The sequence below is a fragment of the Brassica napus genome, chromosome C6, assembly GCF_020379485.1.
Source record: "Brassica napus cultivar Da-Ae chromosome C6, Da-Ae, whole genome shotgun sequence".
Classification (NCBI taxonomy): Eukaryota; Viridiplantae; Streptophyta; class Magnoliopsida; order Brassicales; family Brassicaceae; genus Brassica; species Brassica napus.
Genome location: NC_063449.1, coordinates 31,318,719 through 31,341,468, shown reverse-complemented (window position 1 = coordinate 31,341,468; position 22,750 = coordinate 31,318,719). Strand labels below are relative to the sequence as shown.

Here is a 22,750-nt window from a genome sequence, read left to right as displayed (position 1 = left end):
TAAAATTTTTATTGTCATTTTGGGCCCATATTTTTGGTTTCGCATTGGACCCGAAATATCTCAGGACCGGCACTGAGTGAGATATTACTTTATTGATTGATTACATGACAAGAAGAGACCCCCCCCCCCCCCCCCCCCCCCCACGTATACGCATTCATATTCTACATTACAAAACCACAGACCTAGTCAGTGCCGGTAACACCAAGATCCTGCTTCTTGTCGTCTTTACCAGCGCCAAATACAGGTCCGCCTAGACCAGCAGCATCGGTGACCTTTTCTTGGTGCTTATCAACTTGAATTCCACCTTCGTCTTCCTTTGACCTTATATCAAGCTTTGTCTTGTTCTGTCCTCCTTCCACTGACTCGTACGTCGTCGCCTTCTTTGATCCCATCGGCTCTTTGCGCTCCAGACATTTCTAACGCTCTCTATCTTCTTTTTTGACTCCACCAAAACTAAAGTTATATATATACCCTCACCCCTTGTTCTTGAAATTCAACAGCTGGCCAAGGTGATGTTACACATGTCAGTTTTTTCAGAAGTTTAGACCTATCTTGTTGGTCACGTGTCTTTAAGTAAGAGCCAAAAGGACCCTGCAATTCGCATGAACAAACGTATTATGATGATTCTGTAGTATCCAACTGTTTAAGAACATTTTGAAACTACTCTAGTGTTAGATTTAGACAATTTATTGGAAGCTGACAATTTGAGAGCAAAAACGGACCTATTAAGATAACACTAAAAAGGCCCATTATAGCCCTCTAATGTTCGAAAGTAATTTGAGACCATTTCATAAAGCCGATGATTACTTACTCTTCAGTTCATAATTTAGTTCATAATTTACTTGGAGCATCTCCCACTCTACTTTATTTTTACACTAAAATAAAATTTAGAGTAAAAATGATACAATGATATTCTATTTCTCGTTCTATAATAATGTAAAAAATAGATTTACTCTATGTATGAGTAAATTGTTTGTTTTGTGTTCGTGACTCCATTTTAGACTCTAAAATAGAATACCATTAGAGTATAACTCAACTCTATTATAAGTTATTCTATTTTAGAACAAAAAATATATTGAATTATTGGAGATTGTCTAAAGAATAACAACAAAGCTTAATATAAATAAAATTGATGAAGTCAACTAACACCCCCTAAGATTAGTTCATTATCTAGATATTTATTCAGTGGTTTAATACTTGTAGACTACAAAATGAGCTCTTTCTTTTATGCAATCTTATAAATCTGTTATACGTACGTAATCACATATAACAACATAAAATCAATACATACAAATAATTCAAAGACGCAAAGAAAACTAAACATAGTTTCAAAAAGAACATATAGATGTGAAGCAGACACGTTTAGGCCATGACAAAGGCAAAACGTGGAACCTTGTAATTCTCTTCTGCTCCATAAAAATTTGGATTTATTGTATATTAAGTAGTTTCATATGATTTTCTTCTTGTGCGATGTTGACAAATATACTTGATCCCGAAGCAATATCTACTTGGGATATAATACTAATGGAGAGAGTGAGAAACACACATTTTATCTTGCTAAAAGGGCATGTAAGGTGAGGCAGGAGTTTAATTATTAGTCGCAATCTTATAAAGAGAAGCTAAAACGTATTTAAGTGTTCATTCTTGCAATTGTAAGATAGTTGAACTTATAATAGATGTGTTAGCCACCTATTTTAAATCATAATTATGAATCGGATCTGGTATTTGATGGGAAAAGTATAAATAAAACATTGAGTGAATACAATTAGATATATATACGAATGGGCCAGTTGACACCTAATGATACAAATTTAAAAAGAAATCTCAGATTTGCAATAATGGAACCACATCGAGGGCAAGAGATCTCAATCTACGCTCTTAAATAACATTTTTGAAGGAAAAATCCAAACAACAACACCTGGACCGTATGCTAAAAACATATTTGTGTTCATGGCTTGTCATCCAAAAAACATATCTATGTACATAAAAAAAAAATTAAATTATATACATGGTTTAGAAAAAAATTACTAAAACAATGCTAAAATTCATCAATATAAATATGTCATTTTAATGGAAAAGGAAAGCATTTGGGTTTTTCTTATTTGTGGTATTGCTTCTTTTTTTTTTTTTTTTTTTTTTTTTGAACAACCTTATTTGTGGTATTGCTAGGATTGAAGGATACATTGTTTTCAACTATCTAATATTATATTCTTTTTGTTTGAAACCATATTCTATGTTTTTTTCTTTGTTTGCCCAACCAAGAGAACTGGTCCTAGCTTTCATATTTTTCGACATAATATATATTCCTATGGAAAAAATAGAATTAATTGTGTTAGCTGACTAATGCCAAATTAAGATTCCTTTTTTTATATAACCTTTAGAAGCACTTAGAAGAAAGTTGTATAAGAATAGATTCCAGATGGAAAAGTTAGCAAGAAAAGATGTAGCCTAATCCAACGGTTACCATTCATCCATCTTACGAGAATCCATGACGTGGACTATTGCTGACCCTCCATCTGTACATCTCCTCAACCTCTATCTTTTTTATAAAAAAGTTCTTATTTTGTATATTTGATTATTTTCTATATTTTGTATATTTTCCAACTAAAATAATTAAAGAAGGGGACAAATAGAAACAAAAAAACTCTGTTCATTATTTCTTCTTCACCAGCTATTACCGTTCTTCTCCTCTCTCTATATCTCATCATCTCTCTGTTTTTGCTCTGTTCCGTATCTGTACTTTGGTTTCAGGTAAAGTTGACAATCTCTTGATGATGTCTGCTTCATGATTTTCTTTTATTAGTTAATAAATAAACCTCTGTAATACAGATAATCCTGTCTTGGTTCCTTATTCATTTTGTGTTTTGTATTGTTTTGAAAAGTTTTTATTTTATCTTACCTTCTTTTTTCTTTGACCAGTTTTCTTGAATCTCATCATCTAGTTTCTTATACCAACTTCTTTGTCGATGACTTCTCATGTCCCCAAACCTCCTCGTGAACGTACTGTCTTTCTTTCCCACGCAAACACACGTTGTGTAGTCCATGTTGTTCTGATTAGTCTTTATGCGTGTAGTATGGGTTTAGTGCTCTGATGTTTTCTCTGTTTTGAAACTAAATAGTCTTATCTTCCAAAAGAAAAAAAAAAGTTTTGTCGGTACGACTAAATATTCAGACAACGTTTCAAACCTGTCTTCTAACACCGATAAGAAATTAAGGATTACTAATCTTTGTGTATAATCTATGCTTATAAGGTTTCTGAATCTGATCTCATAGAGAACGTTTGTTTATATGTTTCAGCCACTGAAGATATGGTGAAGAACCTTAAAGTTGATCCTCTTGCTAAGGTCGCTGCCTCCTCCACGTCCATGGTAAAACGTTTTTATCTTCTTTTGTATAATCTCTGAGAAATTGTTTTTTTTTTTAATATTTTTAACAATATATGTTTTGTATTCTTGTGTTTTGGTTTGTTGGGGTTATTAGAAGAACCAGTCAGAGCCGTATTATGAAACTCTTGAGACATATCAAGGCCTGCCTTGTCCGTATGGTGGCTACTATGGATTCTACTATCCAAGTGTTGATGGTTCACTTGGAGAAGCAAAGGATAATGGATACTATGGTTATGGCACAGATGTTCAGTACCCGGTAAATCAAATCTTCCTTGTTAATAAAGAACTAATTACTCAATAAATTAAGCTTATTTTAATTGATCATTTTCTTGATCTTGATTTAAAGGTTATGCAAGGGGAAAATGGATCTTTGATATACATGATGCCAGGGTTTCAATCTTATGATGTTAGTCCCACTTACATGCCTATAAGCCCGGCTGGTGTATCGAGTCAGGCACTCAACTCACCTATGTATGCAGCTCAAGGATATTACCAGAACCAATATGGTTATGGAAATGTTTCATCTCCTACCTATCTATGGGACCCTGTTGGAGACAATTATGTCTATGGTGTTGCTTCAAACAACCAATCTATGAAACAGAACATATCTTCTTCGTCAAGTCATAACTATAGCAATTATTACTCAAAGAGCAAGACTTCTTTCACTGGCCATGGCATGGGAGGTCGGCCTAAAACACCGCAAAAAGTAATTCTTCTTCTTCTCTATATCACTTATATTGAGAAGATCTTGACTGATATTTTCTTTGTTGTTTGGTTCATGTCATATGAATTGCAGAGCAGCTATGCTCCACTCCCTCCGCATAATCAAGAAAGAGGTGGACCGTTGAAGAAGAAGTATGGAGCCTCAGACCGGGATGAAACTGAGAAGTTGAAAGCGAGAAACAAAGAAAATGGTAGTAGCATGAGTGAAAATGTGCAAGAAGATGGAGAATGCGAGTCTTGTTTGTTGGATGGTGAAGGGAAGGGAAGAAGCAACGGTGTAGGTTCTGTGATCAAAAGGGATCAATATAACCTCCCTAGCTTCCAGAGCAAGTATGAAGAAGCAATGTTTTTTGTGATAAAATCTTATAGCGAAGACGACATTCACAAGAGCATCAAGTACAATGTTTGGTCTAGTACTCTCAATGGGAACAAGAAGTTGGACAGTGCGTATCAAGAATCTCAAAAGAAGGTTGCAGAGAACGGTGGAACGTGCCCGGTCTTCCTCTTCTTCTCGGTAAGGCAGTCTTATGAGTAATTCATTTGTTGCAGACATCTCTGTTTGGTCTCTGATGCGTTTTATTGGACTCAGGTTAATGCAAGTGGCCAGTTTTGTGGTGTAGCTGAGATGACTGGGAGAGTGGATAATGAGAAGAGCATGGAGTTTTGGCAGCAAGATAAGTGGACTGGCTATTTTCCTGTCAAGTGGCACATAATTAAAGATGTTCCAAATCCACAACTAAGGCATGTGATACTAGAGAACAATGAGAACAAGCCTGTAACAAATAGCAGAGACACACAAGAGGTAAGAAAATAGTCTTTTAGTTGCTCAAGAAAGTGGATCATTGTAATCTCACACTGTTGCCTTCAAATGTAGGTGAGGTTGCAACAAGGGAATGAAGTGTTGAACATCTTCAAAAGCTATGCAGCAAAGACATCTATATTAGATGATTTCGATTTTTATGAAAACAGAGAAAGGGTTATGGTACAGAAGAAGCTAAGGTTCAATCCGGTATTAAAGGTCCTGAGTTTCTCCTCTTTATATCTTGCAATCATCTTCTTCTCCTTCTATGTATGTTATTCTAACTAGAAATATGGCCTCTCTTTGTCTCTTCTTATGTTTTTTCTATTACAGAAGCAAGAAGAAGACTTGGTTGCTGACATTCAAACACTGGAGATATCAGATACAGTCAAAGAGGGAAACACAGACATAACAGGGACTCTTGATTCTCTGAAGTAACTAGAAGAAGCTATAGAGTGCTTTTTGGTTTTTTTTTTAAAGGATCAACATAAACAGTCCGATTGCTCCGGATTGGTTTTATTTTATAACAAGTGTTGCTCTATTATTTTGTTGTACGTTGCAATAAAAGTTTTTTTTTTTTTTTTTTTTTTTTTTTTGCTTCCTGGGTGTTGTTTGTTTGCTTATATGTTTTGCAATTTGTAATCAATCAATAGAAACTGGTTTTATAGTGAAATCTGAAAATCGGAGGACAAAATGTAGACAAGGTTTAGACATGAAATGAGTTCTCTACGACCATAAAGTTTCTCTTCAACGTGCCTGCCTGGCTAATCCTGTATGGCGCTCAAGAGGTGGGAAAATGATGAAACATACCCAAAACAGATCACGGCTGGCTCGGGGGTTGTCCACGTCCAGCACCACCACCACGAGGGGTTCGGCCACCACGAGTATTCAGTCGATTTCCTCCTCGAGTGTTTACAACTCGGCCACGACCTCTGAGGAGGGATGATGAAGCAGCTCGGTTGCCTGGTGAAGGAGTTCGGGTTCCACCTAGAGTGGCTACTCCGGCTTGTCTTAGAGCTGCTTGCTCTTTTGCTTTATCAGCTATATTAATAGTTCTGCTTGGCGACGCTGCTCTCTTCGTTTCTTCAGTTTCTTGAGTTTCGCTTGGACTTGCAGAAGCTGGAGTAGAGGAAGTGGATGCTGTGACAGTTGTAGCTATTGTGGTCTCTGGCTTGAGATCGGTTTCTTCTACTTGTTGATTGTGACCATTGTCGGGTTTATCAGAGGCTTCTTCAGCAGCTCCTTCATCGTTCTTAGCATCTTCTAGTGCTGGTTCAATGGTTGTTTCAGCTTCCTCCGTTGATTTCTCTATCCTAATTGGTGACTGCGTGGGTGTAATTACATCCTTGGCCTCTTCGAGATCTTCCAGAGTGTCTAGATCGAACTCTCCTTCTTCTTTATCAAATTCCACGTCTGCCAGAAGATCTTGATTCTCTTGATCGGTCTGATCCTTAAACTCTTCTTCGGTAGGAATGGTTTCTGTCTCAGTTGGATTCTCTTCTACTGGCTCATCAGCTTTCTCTTGGACTTCAGCTTCACTTTCTTGTTGTGCTTCCGTAGTTTCCTCTGTTTTCTCCTCTGCAGTCTCGGCTTCTGTTTCTTCTTCATTGTCATCCTCAGCGGCAGTAGTCGCATCCATGGATTCATCCACGTCTGGCTCTTTAGGGAGGGTTTCACTTTCGGTAGTATCAGGTTGTGACTCAGATCCTTTAGGCTTCTTCGGCGCAGGTGGTGCAATTTCTGAACTGGTTTCCCGAGTCCCTTGTTGTGGCTCAGAAGCCAATGGATCGGCCTGGCGTTTACGGATATGTGTCTGAAAAGGTGGTGGCATTGTGGTTACTTGGCTCTCTGTAACATTGGAGGAAGGCTGTTTTCCTTCATCACCAGCTCCCTCAGCTTCTGGCATCTCAACATCAGCTTGAGGAGGTTCCTCTGGTTTAATAAATTGAGGACGTTTAATCCTCCTAACCGGTCTGCGGAGCTCAGCGCTTGGTTTCAGCGAAACCAATCTCTTCTCTTTGGGTGGCTGCTGGGTAGTTTCCACCGGAGCTTTTGAAGGAGAGGCTTTGACAATGGCTGAAGGCTCAACTGTAGCAGGGGAAGCTTCAGTCACCGTACCAGTAGATTTTGTGCTACCTTGAGAATTGTGGACAATAGTACGAGCCATGCGTTCAAAATAGTCTACAGCTGATACGTACGCAGCGGCTTGGTCATTCAATACGCTTCCAGAGAGAGCCTGGACAGCTGAAGTACCCTTTTGACAAAAAAAATTGAAAAGTTTAGAATCATGTATGGATGCATAATATGAATATATTATTTACAAATATACGAAGAAAAAGGGATACTAATCATATATTATTATACATCCAAGAGATGAAGTTTGTTACCTCAGGCAGATTTCCATCAGCTTGCTTCAACTTGTCTAATTCTTCAGAGAGTCGAGCCAATGCCGTCTGATACCTCTCGAGCTTAACAAGCTCTTCATCCACTTTTGTTTTCTCCTGAGAAACAGATAGGGAACACATGAGCTATAAGGTATTGGGTGAGGAGACACACACGGCATGAGTGACAAGAGACACGCAAGTGAGGCTGGAGAGAACCGAACCTGTTCAATTTTGGCCAAGGAGTCTCCAAATACTTTCTCAACAGACTTGCGTTCTGTTTTCTCTTTAGTTAATTCGTCATCTTTCTTCTTCAGGTCATCTTTCAGTGAATGAACAAACTTATCCAATATCTGCAGAAAATGTTCATGCGTTTAAACACACACATAAACACATGAAGCAGTAAAGACACAAATTAAATAGATTAATCTAATAATACCTGAATCTTTTGTTCTTTTTCATCTCTCTCCTTAACGGCCTGCTCCGCCGTAGCATCAGATGTTGTTCTCTTTCCAGCTTTTGGCAGCAATAGAAAACATGAGCAAATACCAATACAAACTTGCCACACAAATTATGAAAATGGTACTAGTAACAATAATAATTACCCTCTTTGGCTTCCTCTAATTGTTTAGAGAGCGACTGGTTTTCTCTGTTTAAGTCGTCCTTTTCTTTATCGAGCTTTCTCTTAATGTTAGTAAAAGATTTTCTCAACCTTTCGGAATCTCCTTTCAGCTTAGTAATCTCTGCTTTCAAATTCTCAATCTCTGACTGCATAGTCACCTGACAAAAAAAATACAGAGATAGAGTTACCGATCCACGTGGGGTAGTTCTCATTCTACATGTAACAGCTAAATTTCCCTCAAGAGAGATCGTTATCATTTCTACCTGTGCTTGCTGAGCAGCGTCTAACCTCTTTTCCCTCTCACTCAGTTCTGTTTTGCATTTTGTTCGATCCTTCTCCCTCTCTCTCAGTTCGTTTTTGCAGTTTGTTAGATCCTTCTCTAGTAGAGATATCTTATTCTCCTTCTCTAACACAAGCTTCTTGATTTCCTCAATATGAGCATCTTTCCCTTTCAGTTTCTCCTAAAAGTCATATAAACACAGTTAAAACGACACTTATCATCCACTAGAATTATATAGGCGTTTGATAATCGAAATGCCATAGTGTAAATAAGCGTCAAAGGTTAAAAAAAGGAGACAGAAGCCTCCTAGACAGTGTCATTGATATACAGTCCTTACTAACCACCTTCAGCAGTATTATTTCATAATTGAGATTGAAACTTATTGCAAAGTAACAAATCTAGTCCACTTATATAGGGATATATCCACACGTGCGCACCTAAGAAAAAATAATATTTCAATAATGTCACTTTTTTCTTTAGAGGCATACCTCGAATTGCCGCATTTCATCTTTGAGGCGATTGTAGTCAGCAACATCAATGTTTTTATACGTCTCTCGCAACTTCACAAAATGAAAAACTATTGTAAGTATGCGCAAATAAATATATAGCGAGAGAAGTTTAAAATGTCTTACCTCATCAACCCTCCTTTTTTGAAGATCTATCTCCTTCCTTAGCCTTTCCGTCTCTTTCATACACAAGTCTAACTCCGTTTGCTTTTGCTTCAATAGATTTTCTGAGTTTTCGAAATCTGTCCTAGCCTTTTGAGATACTTCACGCAGTCTCTGAAGTTTCAAACAAGTTTCATCAGCTCTCTCTAAGACAGTTAACAGGATCAGGAGCTGTAAGGGAGTTTAACACAACGATATAAAGCAGAAGAAGTTTTCCTGAAAGTTCCACTACGAACCTGGCACTCCTCAAAATTGTGTTTGTTTTCCTCCCTGAGTTGCATGTTGCTTTCACGGAGCAAGTTCATCTCATTGACCTGCAAGAAGAACTTTGAAGTCAGCAAAATTAAATCGTTTCAGTCCAACCTTGGCTAGGGGATCCAAAAGACAAACTCCAAGCAGAAAGTATTTAATTTGGCAAGACAGCAGAAAGTAATGAATTATGGAACTAAAGTAGCAAGACCATAAGTTATTGAATCAGGCAATTTTACCTGAAGCTGAAGAGATTTGATTTCATCCTCAGTCAATAATGAGGCCCTTGAACTGGAACGCTCAGCATTAAGTGAACCCCGGGCAGACTCTGCCATCTTCACGGCACTCTCAAGCTAGACAATAACATGTTGTAAGAAAACTCATAATGCAACCATAACTTTGAAATAATATAGGATGTGTGCGTGTATTGGAACAGGGTGTTGCTTGAAAAGAGATGTAATAGCAAAAATCAGAACAACGATAAAGGACAGCGACTTACTTGCGATTGCAACCGTAATTTTTCCTGTCTCATAAGTGATATCTCTGTTTCAGCCTGTTAAAAAGATGCTCAAAACTTAGAAAACCACACAATACGGACACGAGGCAGAAAGAAAAGAAAACAATCCAAAAAGGAACTTCTCTTACTATTTCCTTCGTTCTGCGCAAATAATTAACTACACTTTGCAAACCAGAATCTCCAAGTTGATCTGAGCCAGTGCTTTCAGATGATATTTTTCCAGAACGGCTATCTTTCTCAGCCGAGTGAAGATGCATAGCCTCAAGTCGGCTATGCAGTATTTTGTTCTGATGCAGAGAGCAATTAAGATGAGTGGAATATTCATAACACGATAATGAATTAAATCTCTACACAATCCTCATCATATATGATAGGAATGAAATACACTAACTAACGTCAAATAGATAATCGACGAGAGGTGCCATATTCGTATTGCTAATGCCATATGGATGGGAAAAAATACGGTTGCCAAAAGGTATAATCAGAGAGCAGTGGCCACCTGTTCGTTGAGATCATGATACTTCTTCTCCGCTAGATTCTTTTGCTGCTCTAACATAAATTTCTCTTCACTCCACTTGGAGGTAAGCTCGGACTGAAAAAAATATACAGTAAATTGAATAGTGTCAGGAACCAGCATTTAAGTTTATGTTTTTCACCAGTTAACGAATCTGAACAGCAATATCTGTGCAATTTAAAAATAGCATAGTGAAGTTTTAAATGAGTAGATGTTACAATTTCCGTTCCCCTTGCATCAGCCAATTTACGAAGTTCAGATGCCTCCTCTTGAAGGGAAGCCAAAGCCTGTGATGTTTTCGTAAGCTCTTGAATAGTTTCAGACTGCAGAATAACCTGCGTTTCAAAAAGTAGAGAAGCAAAAAGATAGGTCGTTAAAATGTCTGCGGAATATAGAACAGGACAAACTATGGCAGATACCTAACAAGTATTTCATGAAATATCGAAAGTGTCATAAGACAGAGGTGCAATAATATAGAGTTTCATAAGACCACTGCTTCATGAAGTGGAGCAAGAGGATGAGTACTGAATTACTACAGTCTCTTATCCGATAAAAACCAACGTTATAGCCAGCAACGTGAATATTTTCATTAAAATAGAGAGCCTTCGCAAACCTGTCTTTCATAATTTCTCTGAGCAACACGCCATTTCTCATGTTCCTTCTCCAGGTCATTTTTCAAAATGGACATCTGGATATTAATTGCTTCGATTTGGGAACTGCAATTAAGTTTAGGATGTAAATTTAAAAACGAACAAGTGTATGCGTGTGGGTCGAAATATACATTTGACCCAAAATAGAACATTTACCTTTTAACTAAGCTTTCTTCTCTCAGGCTTGCAATTTCAGCTGATGCTGATACAAGAGCATCTTCTTTTCCTGCAGCAGCATTGGCTATTTGCTCCGATTTCTGTATACAGTCGTTTTCAAGTTCTGAAACCCTTTCCCTAAGAGAAACAAGCTCTGCTTCCAACGATTTCTGTGTCTTTTCAGCCTATAAAATACTCATCAGGTTTAAAATTAAAACCTATAACAGATCTAGTTCTATCAGAAAGGAAATAGCTGAATAGCCAGACGAGATCATTGTTTCCGGACAATAACAATACCTCAATTCTGAAGTTCTCATGGGCAGATTCCATCTGCTTTAAAGCTGTTTCATTCACCTGAGCTATACTCTTGTACTACAAGATGGTCCAGAAGGTCAGTTCCTAGTGGTGATGAAAATAAAAACAATCTAAGCCAATTCAACAATTACCTGAAGCATGTGGCTTTTGCTAGATTCTACTTCTCCCCTCAACTTTTCCATTTCTTCCTTAGCAGTATGCAGGTCTATGGATATCTAGAGTAAATAACAACCACATCAAAAGGAGTTTGACAACCTTACAACCACCAAACATTAGATTGCTATATAGCAACAAGTAAAAGGTAAACTCAACACAATTTCTTAAGCGAAAGTCTCAAATCTGCATGACATAATTCAACTAGCTGGGTAATGCAGATCCTAACTCCTGCCTGAGACACATCTATGGCTCCAAGAAATTTCCCCTTATTTTAAAAGCAGCATTGTTTGTACTTTAGAATACTAAAAGTTGCATTGCAACCAAGAAATCTGAACAATACTGTAATTACGGAATTTAATCATCATTAAAAAAAATTATTGCTGAAGAACTTCACACTTCACTGACCTCATTATCAGAAAGAGAGACGACTCCACCACTCTCCATATCACGAACCTAAAAGTTTGAAAACGAAATTCATCACACGTACAAATTAGCAATTGCAAATTCCATCCAGGAATCTGCCGTTTGAAGTAACCCCCACAATTCAATTATCATTAAATCAAAACATTACCTTAGGATCTGAAGATCTTATCTTCTTCTCCAAATCAGAAAGTCTAGCCTAATTTACACATATAAAGAAATAATCAACGACAACAGTCTGCTAAAAATGATCTGACAATGTAGTTGTGGACACTAGACATTGATCTGACAATGTAGTTGTGGACACTAGACATATCTAGAACTAGTAAAACCCGTTCGTACAAACCAAATCACATACAAAGACTCACTTGACAAAAGTAGCCAACAGAAAAAGGTAACCAGTAAGGGTCGATCTAGAAAAGCTTGAGTATGCAACACCTCGATGCAGTGTGGAATTGGTCCATGTGTTCATGAGACGAGTTATTATTATTAACGTAAAATAGACTTTAAACATTACCTCAGCCACAGAAGCCCTGGACTCTGCTGCCGAGACAGCCTTCAAGGCATTAGCCAATTCTTTCCCCATTTCTTCGACCTGCCTAACAGCATTGTTCAAAGTTTGATTGCGGTCCGAAGTGCTATTCCGCGCATTGCTCCTTTCTTCTTGCAATTCTTTTTTAGCTTCAGCCCATTCTTTCTGAGGAAACACAATCCAAAAATCTATATAAGAAAGCTAAGGAATACGCCAACAGTCGAATTATTAAATATGATATTGGACCTCAAGTTGCTTGATATGCTCCTCTTGTTTCCTTCTCTCGGCAGCTCTTGCTTCCTGAGATATTTGGTAAGGATGTCAAATTTTAATCAGTATTATCTCCCGTAAAGAATTAGTACACTAACATCAAAGGTGGTTTTGTTACCTCACGAACTTCCTCTGTACTCTGGATAGTATCCAAGGTAGCCTGCAGAAAACCAGGTTAGCCAAAAGAAAAAGAGTAGCACAACTTAAGACAGAATTTGCACTACTCTTATTTTTCAAACCTGAAGGCGATAAACTCTCTGAGATAAAGCAGAAACTTCATCAGAGGCTCTTTTCTCAGCATTTGATAACACCTCTTTTTCTTGTTTAAGAACCGATACCTATAACACAGATGACTGTTAGAATGAAAGCACAGAAATCATAAAGTGTGATTGATGTACTACCTCCATAGATAATTTTCTAGAAATCCCTTCCGCTGCATGCAGAGACTCAGAACTCTCACGTAACTTCCGTTGGTGGTCGATGATCAGCTGCGAGAACTCTATGTTTCTTGCCAAAACACTGTTCATTTCTTCCCTCTGATATAAAGACATCGAAGATGAGGAAAACTTTGAAGAAAGCACAATTCACACAAGAAGTTGATGACATGAATTTGTGACAGAGATGAAAGATCACCTTGCGTTCAGATTCTTTCATGATGCCTTCTAGTTTTTCCCTAGCAAAATTTGCCTCCATGGCCAACTTATCCCGTTCAGACCTTATCGCAATTATATCACTCCTAGCCTTCGCTAAATCTTCTTCCAGACTTCGAATGCGTTCAAATGTTTTTTCTTGGGCTCTCTTAGTAGCTTCCTGGAGCAAGCAATCAAGACCACAAATGAGTCTCAAACAACTACATTGATGCAACAAAAGAGAGATAGAAGAAAGAAGAAAGAAGAGTTAGAAAGATTTAGAAATCTATCACACCTGCGAATCCTCAAGCAGATGTAAGAAGTTCTTCCTTCCTGGCACTACATCTAACAAAATACATCTCAGTCACGCCATTGTAAAGCTAATACTACTGAATTATGTATTCTAATTTATGAGAAAAGCAAGCAACAGCCTGTGAAGCTTCTTTACTTTTCAAGAAAGCTAATTATGCTCAAAAGCCAGAGTTCAATTGAAATTTGTTTTAAAAATACAGCATTGATTTTCGCCAGTGATAGTTGGGACATATGAAACTAGGTAAAGCATAACGAGCGAACTTTAAAAATTCAGAGCTTACCCAACCTTAAAAACTTGGTAGTTATTTAAAAAAATCAAGATGCTTCCTAACCTAATTATTTATTTAAAAAAAAAAGATAACGAGCAAACTTTTTTGTTTGAATTTGAGATCTGGACCAACTACATCAATATTACTTGCATTCCTACTCAACCATTTGGAATGGTAAGATTAAACTAAAATCATTTAATTAAACTTAGCCAATGATAGTCACTATAGAGAGCTCGAACCTGGAGGCGGATCTGAAGAAAGAGAATTAGATGAATGAAGTTTCTGTTCCTCTTCATATAGTCGTTTATACATTGCAACCTGAAAAGAACAATGTACAAGATAAATCACTGAGCTGAAATCCAAGATCATCTAAGCAAGTGTTGCAATGGAGAAGAGAGCTGAAGGGTGGAAGGACTTACAGATGCGTGCAGTGATTCAATCATTTTACCCTGGTCTTCGGCTCTTTCTAGCACGATGGCTACTTTGGAAGAAGCTTCATCAGTCTTTTTCTTCAGGTCTATCTCATACTTCTCCTGATATTCCAAATGTTCATTTAAAACCTTAGTTCTACCGAAGCAAAAACTGGAAAAAAACCCGTCATACCTTCAGCTCCGTTTCCCTACTTTCAATCTGCTCTGAGAGACTACGAACAAGATTCCTGAGCTTAACATTCTGCTCAACTAATCCATTTATATCTTTAAACTTCAACTGAGATTCATCCAAACAAGAGGACAAGCATTAGTCATCCACAAATTATTTCGCATGTAAAATCTAACACAAAACATGACTTCAAGAAAAGAAATAAACTTACAAGATGCTCTGAAATTATTTTATCAGCTTCAGATTCCATATCCATCTCAACATCAGAAAGCTGAGTATCATCTTCTTCCTCATCCCCGGCAGCTCCACAGCGAAGTTGGACATCACGACACTCCTTCAGTAGTATCGTTACCTAAATCATGTATACAACAAAGCAGCAGTTGATTAGGCAACCAGCTAGTCATATATCTGTGAGCTAAAATTTGACCTATTTATTGCAAATCATAGAAGTCAAGAAACTTAAGACCACAACAAACATGCAGATAAAATCATAACCTGGTGAACAAAGGAGAATAGATTGTCAAATTACCTGCTTCTGTAGGTCAGATATATCTTTCTGATACAGAATATTTTCACGTTCCCGCCTCCTCAAGTCAGCCTATCAATAAAATAAATGTATAAGAACGGCACAAATATGCATCTTAGACAGCTAGTATGATAATACCAAGTACCTTTAGCTCCATGATGACTTTCTCCATATTTGATTGTTCAGAGACAGAATCCTGAAGTTTTTGACTGACTAGAGAGTAAGCTTCAACCAAACGCTCATGCTCACCTGGAAACAGAAAACAGATTGTCCAAAATATAGGTTTAAGCATGATATCTCAAATAAGACAAAAAAACTGCACAAATGATAGAAATCTTTGGGAGCACAGAATTGAATCATACCTCTTTCCTCTTGGATGAACCCAGCTTTCTCTTCTAGTTCGGATAAAACCTAAAAAGCAGGATTCAAGGCCAGCACTTTAGCAAACAGATCAAATCCAGACACGCTGCTATGACGAGAAGGAAACCTAAAATGTTTCCATCAGGTTTTTACCCAACAAGCCCAAGAGTCTTGCATAAGTTTACAGGAAAAGAAAAGTGAACTAAAGTTGGAAAAGTAGAAACGAAACACAGACAAAAAAAAAAGACAAAACTAGATAAGATCAGCATCTAAACTCAAAGGTCAATTAGTTCATACCCGTTGTAGTATCAACTCCGCTTCCTTTCGACCTAATTGCTCATGCCTCATAGCATCAACAGCCTCTTGATACTTCTCATAAATTTTGGTCAGCTACAAAAAAAAAAAATATATATATATATACACACCAACAATAAAGTTGAGAAGCTGATGAACTGAACTAATATAGTAAGACTGAAACTCACACTCCATCCGTCACGTAGGAGTGAAGCTGCCAGTGCTGTTCCTGACACACCAGCAGGAACCTTGGAAATTATTTCATGGCTTTCCACTATCATGTTGCTGGTCCCAGAAATGTCAACCCCTCTGGAGCAAAGGATTTTCAAAAGATACATTGTAAGGATTTTATTGTTCCATGAGCACTAGCCACTAGGGCAATCAAAAACCATATTTCACAACCACTATGATCTAATTCATGGCTTAAACACTCTTAATTCGCTCATTGTAAACCCAATAAAAGTCTCTAAAGTTTAACTATTTTAAAATTTCTCGAAACAGCTAGAAACCAATAAAACTTGTGGCCCTTATATTTTGGTCAAAGGACAGACATGTTGGTAGGAAAGGATAACAGGTGAAAACTATAAATCTGTATTGGAAGTGCATTTTTTAAAGCAACCAACATCACTAATCCCTACTTCTACTTGTTTTTAACTCAATTTGATAAGCAAGTATAGCAAACCAGAGTGGCAAGAGTACCCATAAAAAGCAAATATACCATGTTTTTGCGTGGCTGTACAAAGTTCTGACAAAAATGAACAATTTCTTGTTCGCAGAAGAGTCATACCTTGTGAAACTGCTGAAAGGTATAAGCGTTAGCTCATCTGTTTTTCGAGTTTTCTCAATTTCTGCTTCACACTTCTCAAGTTTTTGTTTAATGTCTTCGTTCTCCTGAAGTTGAAGACCACAAAAAGTAACCATCTGTTTCGCAAATAAATAAAAAATTGCACCAAAAAAGAACTCGTAGATCCAAAAGGTATACCATTCACCGAAACCACTTCCCAGTAATCAAAAACTGACGAAAGAATTTCGCAAGAAAACCTACTAAAATCATAAAGATTATGGGTACTTATGCTCCTCATAAAGACAGGACGAACTAATTTATTTTAGAAAACAATCATAGTATACTCAAGGTATCATATCTGATTATAAGGTTGAGTGCCGCGATACCCTAGCAGCAATTTTTCACACATGCAACCCCCTCAATATAAGTAGTAAGGGATGCCACCTAACGAGTCACCAGAGCTAAGCACCTGATGTTATAAATAACGATAACGCAGTAGAACTGTAGAAGTCAGGGAACTTATTACCTTCTCCAACTTCTGGTTCGTAGACATTTCTTTCTCAAGTCTATGTTTATACCCACTCTCGACTTGGCTCAAGCGTGCCTGATTAGTCATAATGTGAACTCAACAGGCGAACATACAGATACAAGATACGATCAGTTTCCTCTGAATTTTGACAGCAAGCTTACCTCTAAGGCCTTAATGACACCCTCAAGTTCCCCAGCCTTTCTAGACCATTCCTCCGAACTTTCCTTGTACAGCTCAACAAGCTTGTTTGCCTATGCCAGCACCCAAGTAATGGATTAGATTGAACTAAACAACAACTAGGGAGATCTTTTCTCTGAAATGTGAAATGAAGAAAATCTGCACAATCTTTGACAACTCACAGTGAGAAGTTCAGCACTGTATTGCTCTTCAGTCGTCGTTGCTGCATCTTTGCACGAGCTGAGTTCCTTTTAAAATGAAGAAAAATAAGTAAATATAAGATACAATGAAGAGAAGTGCTACAAAGAGGACAAATGCTTTATGACATGCATACCTCTTGTAATGAAGTAATCTTCGTTTCGAGCTCTCTCAATCTTTCCTTATGCCAATTCAACGAACTAGAGCATTCATTATAATTTTTCTCAACCTGACAGAGTATGACATGGCACTCAAGTAACTAAAAACTGTATTTCAGAAAAGAAAAGAGCAGAAGCAATAGAATAAGCTACTGAAATTAGTCTTACGTCCACAAGCTTCGCCGACATTTCAGCCTCGAGATCAGAATGCCTCCTACGGAGTTCAGCATAACTATCAAGTTTAGATGTTAACTCCTCATCAAGCCATTTAGTATGCCTTTCCATAAGCTCTTTCTCCTGAGACAAACGAAAGCACATAGCTTGCGAACGTGCCAATTCAGCGCTTGCTTCAGCAAATCTAGACTCCTTTTCCGAACTAGCGTCAGTCAGCTTAACCTGATAAACACAATAAGAAATCAATCCCTCCTTTATTAGCAACAAAGTTATGGAAGCAGCATCACTCACAATCTTCTCCAAATAGCTCTTGATATTAGAGTTCTTCTCGCTAATCTCAGAATCTTTCTGCTCCAGCAACTCCATCAGTTGCCTCTTGGACTTATGCAGCTCTGACATCTCCGTCGTCATCCTCTCTAACTCTCCATCCTTCTCAATCTGCAATCAAACAAGTATCCCAATCAAATCCCAAAAACACGCTCAAAACTCAACACAAAAGCTTAAAGCACAAGAACGTACCGATTGCAAATGAAGCTGGTGCTTCTGCGCCTGAGACTGTGCGAGCTCAGATAACCGATCATCGAGATCAGACTGAAGCTTCGCATGCTGAGATTCAAGCGACGCGAAATCCTGAGAGAGCGAGAGGTACTTCTGCTCGAGAAGCGAGCACGTCTGCTCCGCCGTGATGGAAGCAGCATCGGCCTTGGCACGTACACTGTCCAACTCGGCGTACAGCTTCCGGATGTACTCGTCGGCTCTCTCTGCAACCACCGACGCGGCGTCGTTTGATAGCCGCGCAAGCTCATCGTCTGGCATAAACAAGGGCATCTTTTCGTGCCCTAACGTTGGATCTCTCCGATAACTTTGGACGCTCTTTTTTTTTTTTAACTACGGCAACTTTCGGAGAGAACCCAACGGAGGAGATGAAAAATCGCTTCGGGAAGGCGAAGAACGATGCAATGTTCGAGAAAAACCTCAGGCGTGTTTATACGTCGCATTAAATAAACGACGTCGTTAGAAATTGGGCCACAACTTTGATTTACCTTTGTTGTCATAAGTTGGGCCTCTTGTTGGCACAAACAATACCTAGTTACGTATATTTAATACATTTACCTTTAGTAAGGATAACCAATCGTTAAGCCGACTTAGCTCAGTGGTAGAGCGCGTGACTTTTAATCACGTGGCCGTGGGTTCGATCCCCACAGTCGGCGTAGTTTCTATTTTTTATTTTATATAGATCTCCACGTGGTGAGAACCAATAGTAAGTAAGAAGTTAAAGCTTGTGTTACAAAAAAAAAAGTTAAAGCTTAGTGTTTTTTTTATTTGTTTACCAACAAAAAAAGCCTACTGAATTATTATTTTTTTTAAGCTACTAAATTTATTATGTAAACAATTTACTGATATTTTGATCAAAGAAAAAAAAATCAATTTACTGATATTATTAACAAATTAAACTCCCAATATAATGTAGCTAGGGGATATCCTTTTTGGCTTAAGAATACTTTGACAATAATATGGTTCCTGTCTGATTAGTGGTTTTCAGCTAAGTTTGTCCATTTTGGCTCCTCGCCTGTTTGAGTCATTTTTGGGTGCATCTCTGTATATTTCTAAAACTTGTTTCTTTGTTTATAAAATATAGTTATCAAAAAAAATGTACAAACTCCCAATGTGAATAGGGAATCATGATTCATGAAGTCCAATAACAACACCCAATCATGTCGATGTTATATTTTAACGACAATCATTAATTCTTAACCTTAAAATCTATGAAAATTAATGTTAAAAGAAAAATCTATGGAAAGTTAATGTTAATCATTATCCTCATGGTAGCTAAAGCCAGGAAGGCCTTCAACTCAATCATTATCCTCATCAGTGTCACTGGTATTGAGGCATCTTCACCTGAAGAAATTGTAAGACTGGCGGTTGAGCACTTCTTGAGTATTCTGGGACCCCCAACGCCACAAACAACTACCCTCATGATCGCCTCTGTTGCTGACATGATCCGCACAGCAAGGTTTTCCTGCTCTCAAGCTCAAGCAGCTCTGCTTACCAGGCTGCCCACACCTGAAAACATCACAAAGACAATGTTTAAGCTTAATAAAAACAAGACTCTAGGACCCGATGGTTTCACCTCAGGCTTCTATACCGCCGCCTGGAATCTCTTAGGCCAGGAAGTCATTAACTCGATAACATCTTACTTCAAAACCTTCATCATGCCCTCATCTACAAATGCGACCATCCTGACTTTACTACCTAAATTTCCTGGTGCGACTATTATCAAAGACTACTGGCCCATATCATACTGTAATACCCTCTATAAAGTGATTTTCAAGATCTTAGTCAACCGCCTAAAACCCCTTCTCCCCACCATCATCCTACCTAACCAAACCGCTTTCATCAAAGGCAGGCTCTTATTGGAAAATTGCCTCCTAGCCTCCGAGTTAGTGTCCGGTTATCATAAGCAGAACTGTGACACTCGTCACCTCCAATCCGGAGAACAGCGGGCCACCAACAATATCACGTATAATAAAAGCCCATATACCCAATTACACTCACCCAAAACCCAAATAAATATCCGAATAAAAAGTCCAGTAGCACCAATCAGTCCAAATATCATATACTCATCTATCTCACCTGAAATGGGGAAGAAAGAGGGGTGAGTAACAGGGGAGTCACTCAGTGAAGTATGGGATACTAAACCCGAAGTCCATGGACCCGGACAGAGTACTCCGAATAAATATAATTTAATTCTAACACGTTGCAAACACGGTACCTAAAGTACCCAGAGATCAAACAAACTGCCCACTAACAGGCCAAAAACACCACCGAATATGTGTTCGGTAACACACGCCCGTAGACGATTTATCGACCTCCCCGCCTTGGCACAACAGGTCGACTACGCTGTGCCGCGGCAAACACCACACCCAATGTAGCCGATACACCCATGGTCGGCTTTCATCCAAATCACATCAATATACATCCAATTATAAATGAACAAGTATTGTTGAACCATCTATAACCCTAGTTCCAGTTTAAGCAAAGAACTTACAAACTAAACAAGCAATGACAGACTCAATTTCACGCAGACGGAAACACATTAGAAATAAATTATACTTATTCGTGGTACTAAGCCGTGTAAGAGAAGCTCGAGAAAAGACCCTCACCTTAGTCACTGGCTGGAATGATCAACGAAAGATGGTCAACTGACGTCAACTGCAACACGAGTATCAACGGCTTAGGCTCATAGTCTCAGGAAATAAAGTTTCTAAAAATGGAAACTTTCCTAAACTAGAACCTTTCTAAAAATAGTAACGTTTTCTAAACAGAAACTTTCCTAAAATAGAAACTTTCCTAATATAGAAACTTTCCTAAAATAACCTATTTCCTATACTAGAAATAAGGAGGCGGCAAACTTACAAGAAAAATTCACCGGAAGCTCGTCAAGAAATCCTGTCGGAAGCTCGCCCAAAAATCTCACCGGAAGCTCACCCGGAAATCCCACCGGAAAAATTCACTAGTGACTGGTCGTCATATAATTCAACAACAACTCGTCACGTGCAAAGAAATACTTTGACTTGATGAGAATGAAAATAAAGGGTAGAGTTCCTTATATAGGAGAAGGGAATGGAGGAAGGTTTTCTAAACTTCCAATGTGGGACAAAATAAATAAAAAGGGGATTTTGGGTTTTAATTAAAAATAAAACAAATGGGCTTTCCCATATTGGGTCACGGTCGTTACAAGAACTCAGAGAAAAAACTCACCCTCAAGATTGATATTGCCAAGGCATTTGATACTGTTAGATGGGACTTCCTTATAGCCTGCCTCCAATCCCTCAACTTGCCCCCAGACTACATCCAATGGCTCATTGGTTGCTTCACATCGCCCTCCTTCTCAGTGGGAATCAACGGTAGGCTTCACGGGTTCCTCAAAGGGACTAGAGGATTATATTATGGGGATCCGCTCTCTCCTTACCTCTTCGGCCTGGTCATGAACATTCTATCTAATAAATTAAACGAGGCAGCACAATCAGGAAGGTTCGGTTTTCACCCTAGATGTCAAGAATCAGGACTCACCCACTTATGTTTTGCAGATGACATCCTCATCTTTACTGATGGCTCTCTCAACTCTGTCCAAATGTTCCTCCAAGTCCTCGAGGAGTTCAAGGCGTTCTCTGGTCTCTCAGTGAGTGTTGAGAAATCTTGCTTCTTCTCTAGCGGCTTGACTGAACCTGAAATCGAAACTATTGTCTCGACAAGTGGTATCCCGGCTGGCTCCTTCCCCATTCGATACCTAGGCTTGCCACTGAACACTCGGAAGCTCTCCCTCGCCAACTGTGAACCTCTCCTGCAGCAAATCAAATCAAAAATCAATTCATGGACTTCAAAATATGTATCATTTGCTGGTAGACAGGTCCTTATCTCTACGGTAATAGGAGGCATTACCAACTTCTGGAGTGGAGCCTTTATTCTTCCTAAAGAATGCATCAATCTCATCGATAAGATGTGCAATGCATTCTTATGGAAAGGTACGCTGGAAGGCAAATATGTAGCTCCGGTCGCATGGGAAAAAGTCACAACTCCTAGACAGAATGGAGGGCTAGGCCTTCGAAACCTTGCTCTCTGGAACAGATCAAGTTTCTCTGGCTCCTGCTGTTTAGAAAAGAGTCAGTGTGGGTGGCATGGATCCAAGACAATGTGATCAAAGATGAGAGCATCTGGGAAATTAAGCCAAGGCAAAGTCATACCTGGATTTTCAAAAGGATTCTGGCGGAACGCGAGACAGTGCTTAAATGGATTAGGATCTCTCCTGGCAATGGAAGCGATGTCAAGTTTTGGTTGGATCCCTGGACGCAGTATGGTCGCCTCATCACCTTCATCGGAGCTCAAGGCCCCCCGTCTCACGGGCATTCCACTTTCCACCTTGGTTGCTGACCTCTGGATCAATGGTGACTGGTCACTGCGTCATGCTCGATCTCAACGGATGGAGGAAGTTCAGATTCACCTCACCACTATATCGCTTACTGACGAGCCGAGCACCACTGAATGGATTGTCAATGGCACGCCTAAGCATACTTTCTCCCCTTCAACTGTCTACCACTCAT

At 38.7% G+C, this 22,750-nt stretch overlaps 2 protein-coding genes and 1 non-coding gene across 5 annotated transcripts; 2 read left to right on the top strand and 1 right to left on the bottom strand.

Annotated features, from left to right (window-relative positions):
- Positions 1-2,605: 2,605 nt before the first annotated feature.
- LOC106433657 (YTH domain-containing protein ECT1-like) lies at positions 2,606-5,488 on the top strand. Of its 2 annotated transcripts, none has more exons than XM_013874483.3 (8): positions 2,606-2,751; positions 3,298-3,368; positions 3,481-3,642; positions 3,733-4,092; positions 4,183-4,623; positions 4,699-4,911; positions 4,984-5,127; positions 5,242-5,488. In XM_013874483.3, exons 2-8 carry the CDS (start codon positions 3,309-3,311, stop codon positions 5,344-5,346), a joined length of 1,485 nt encoding a protein of 494 aa, XP_013729937.2. In that variant the 5' UTR covers positions 2,606-2,751; positions 3,298-3,308; the 3' UTR covers positions 5,347-5,488. The 2 variants fall into 2 exon arrangements, with proteins under 2 accessions (XP_013729937.2, XP_013729936.2); XM_013874482.3 differs by lacking the exon at positions 2,606-2,751 and adding an exon at positions 2,863-3,000.
- A 62-nt stretch (positions 5,489-5,550) lies between these two features.
- Positions 5,551-18,613, bottom strand: LOC106433655 (nuclear-pore anchor-like). Of its 2 annotated transcripts, none has more exons than XM_022710288.2 (44): positions 18,168-18,613; positions 17,940-18,086; positions 17,643-17,870; positions 17,453-17,545; positions 17,301-17,366; positions 17,103-17,192; positions 16,939-17,016; positions 16,416-16,519; positions 15,817-15,937; positions 15,632-15,724; positions 15,337-15,385; positions 15,120-15,223; positions 14,978-15,046; positions 14,660-14,800; positions 14,452-14,556; positions 14,268-14,381; positions 14,088-14,166; positions 13,563-13,606; positions 13,272-13,448; positions 13,040-13,174; positions 12,878-12,976; positions 12,757-12,798; positions 12,615-12,668; positions 12,354-12,533; positions 11,988-12,035; positions 11,822-11,869; positions 11,392-11,475; positions 11,243-11,317; positions 10,946-11,130; positions 10,753-10,855; positions 10,358-10,474; positions 10,125-10,217; positions 9,754-9,912; positions 9,608-9,661; positions 9,348-9,461; positions 9,096-9,173; positions 8,824-8,973; positions 8,680-8,751; positions 8,175-8,372; positions 7,895-8,069; positions 7,729-7,805; positions 7,514-7,642; positions 7,296-7,409; positions 5,551-7,162 (listed from the first exon to the last, which is right to left on the bottom strand). In XM_022710288.2, exons 1-44 carry the CDS (start codon positions 18,474-18,476, stop codon positions 5,729-5,731), a joined length of 6,228 nt encoding a protein of 2,075 aa, XP_022566009.2. In that variant the 5' UTR covers positions 18,477-18,613; the 3' UTR covers positions 5,551-5,728. The 2 variants fall into 2 exon arrangements, with proteins under 2 accessions (XP_022566009.2, XP_013729935.2); XM_013874481.3 differs by having other exon boundaries at positions 13,563-13,612; positions 18,168-18,612.
- A 174-nt stretch (positions 18,614-18,787) lies between these two features.
- On the top strand, positions 18,788-18,859 carry TRNAK-UUU. The gene has a single exon. It is a non-coding gene; the product is annotated as a tRNA-Lys (tRNA).
- Positions 18,860-22,750: the final 3,891 nt, after the last annotated feature.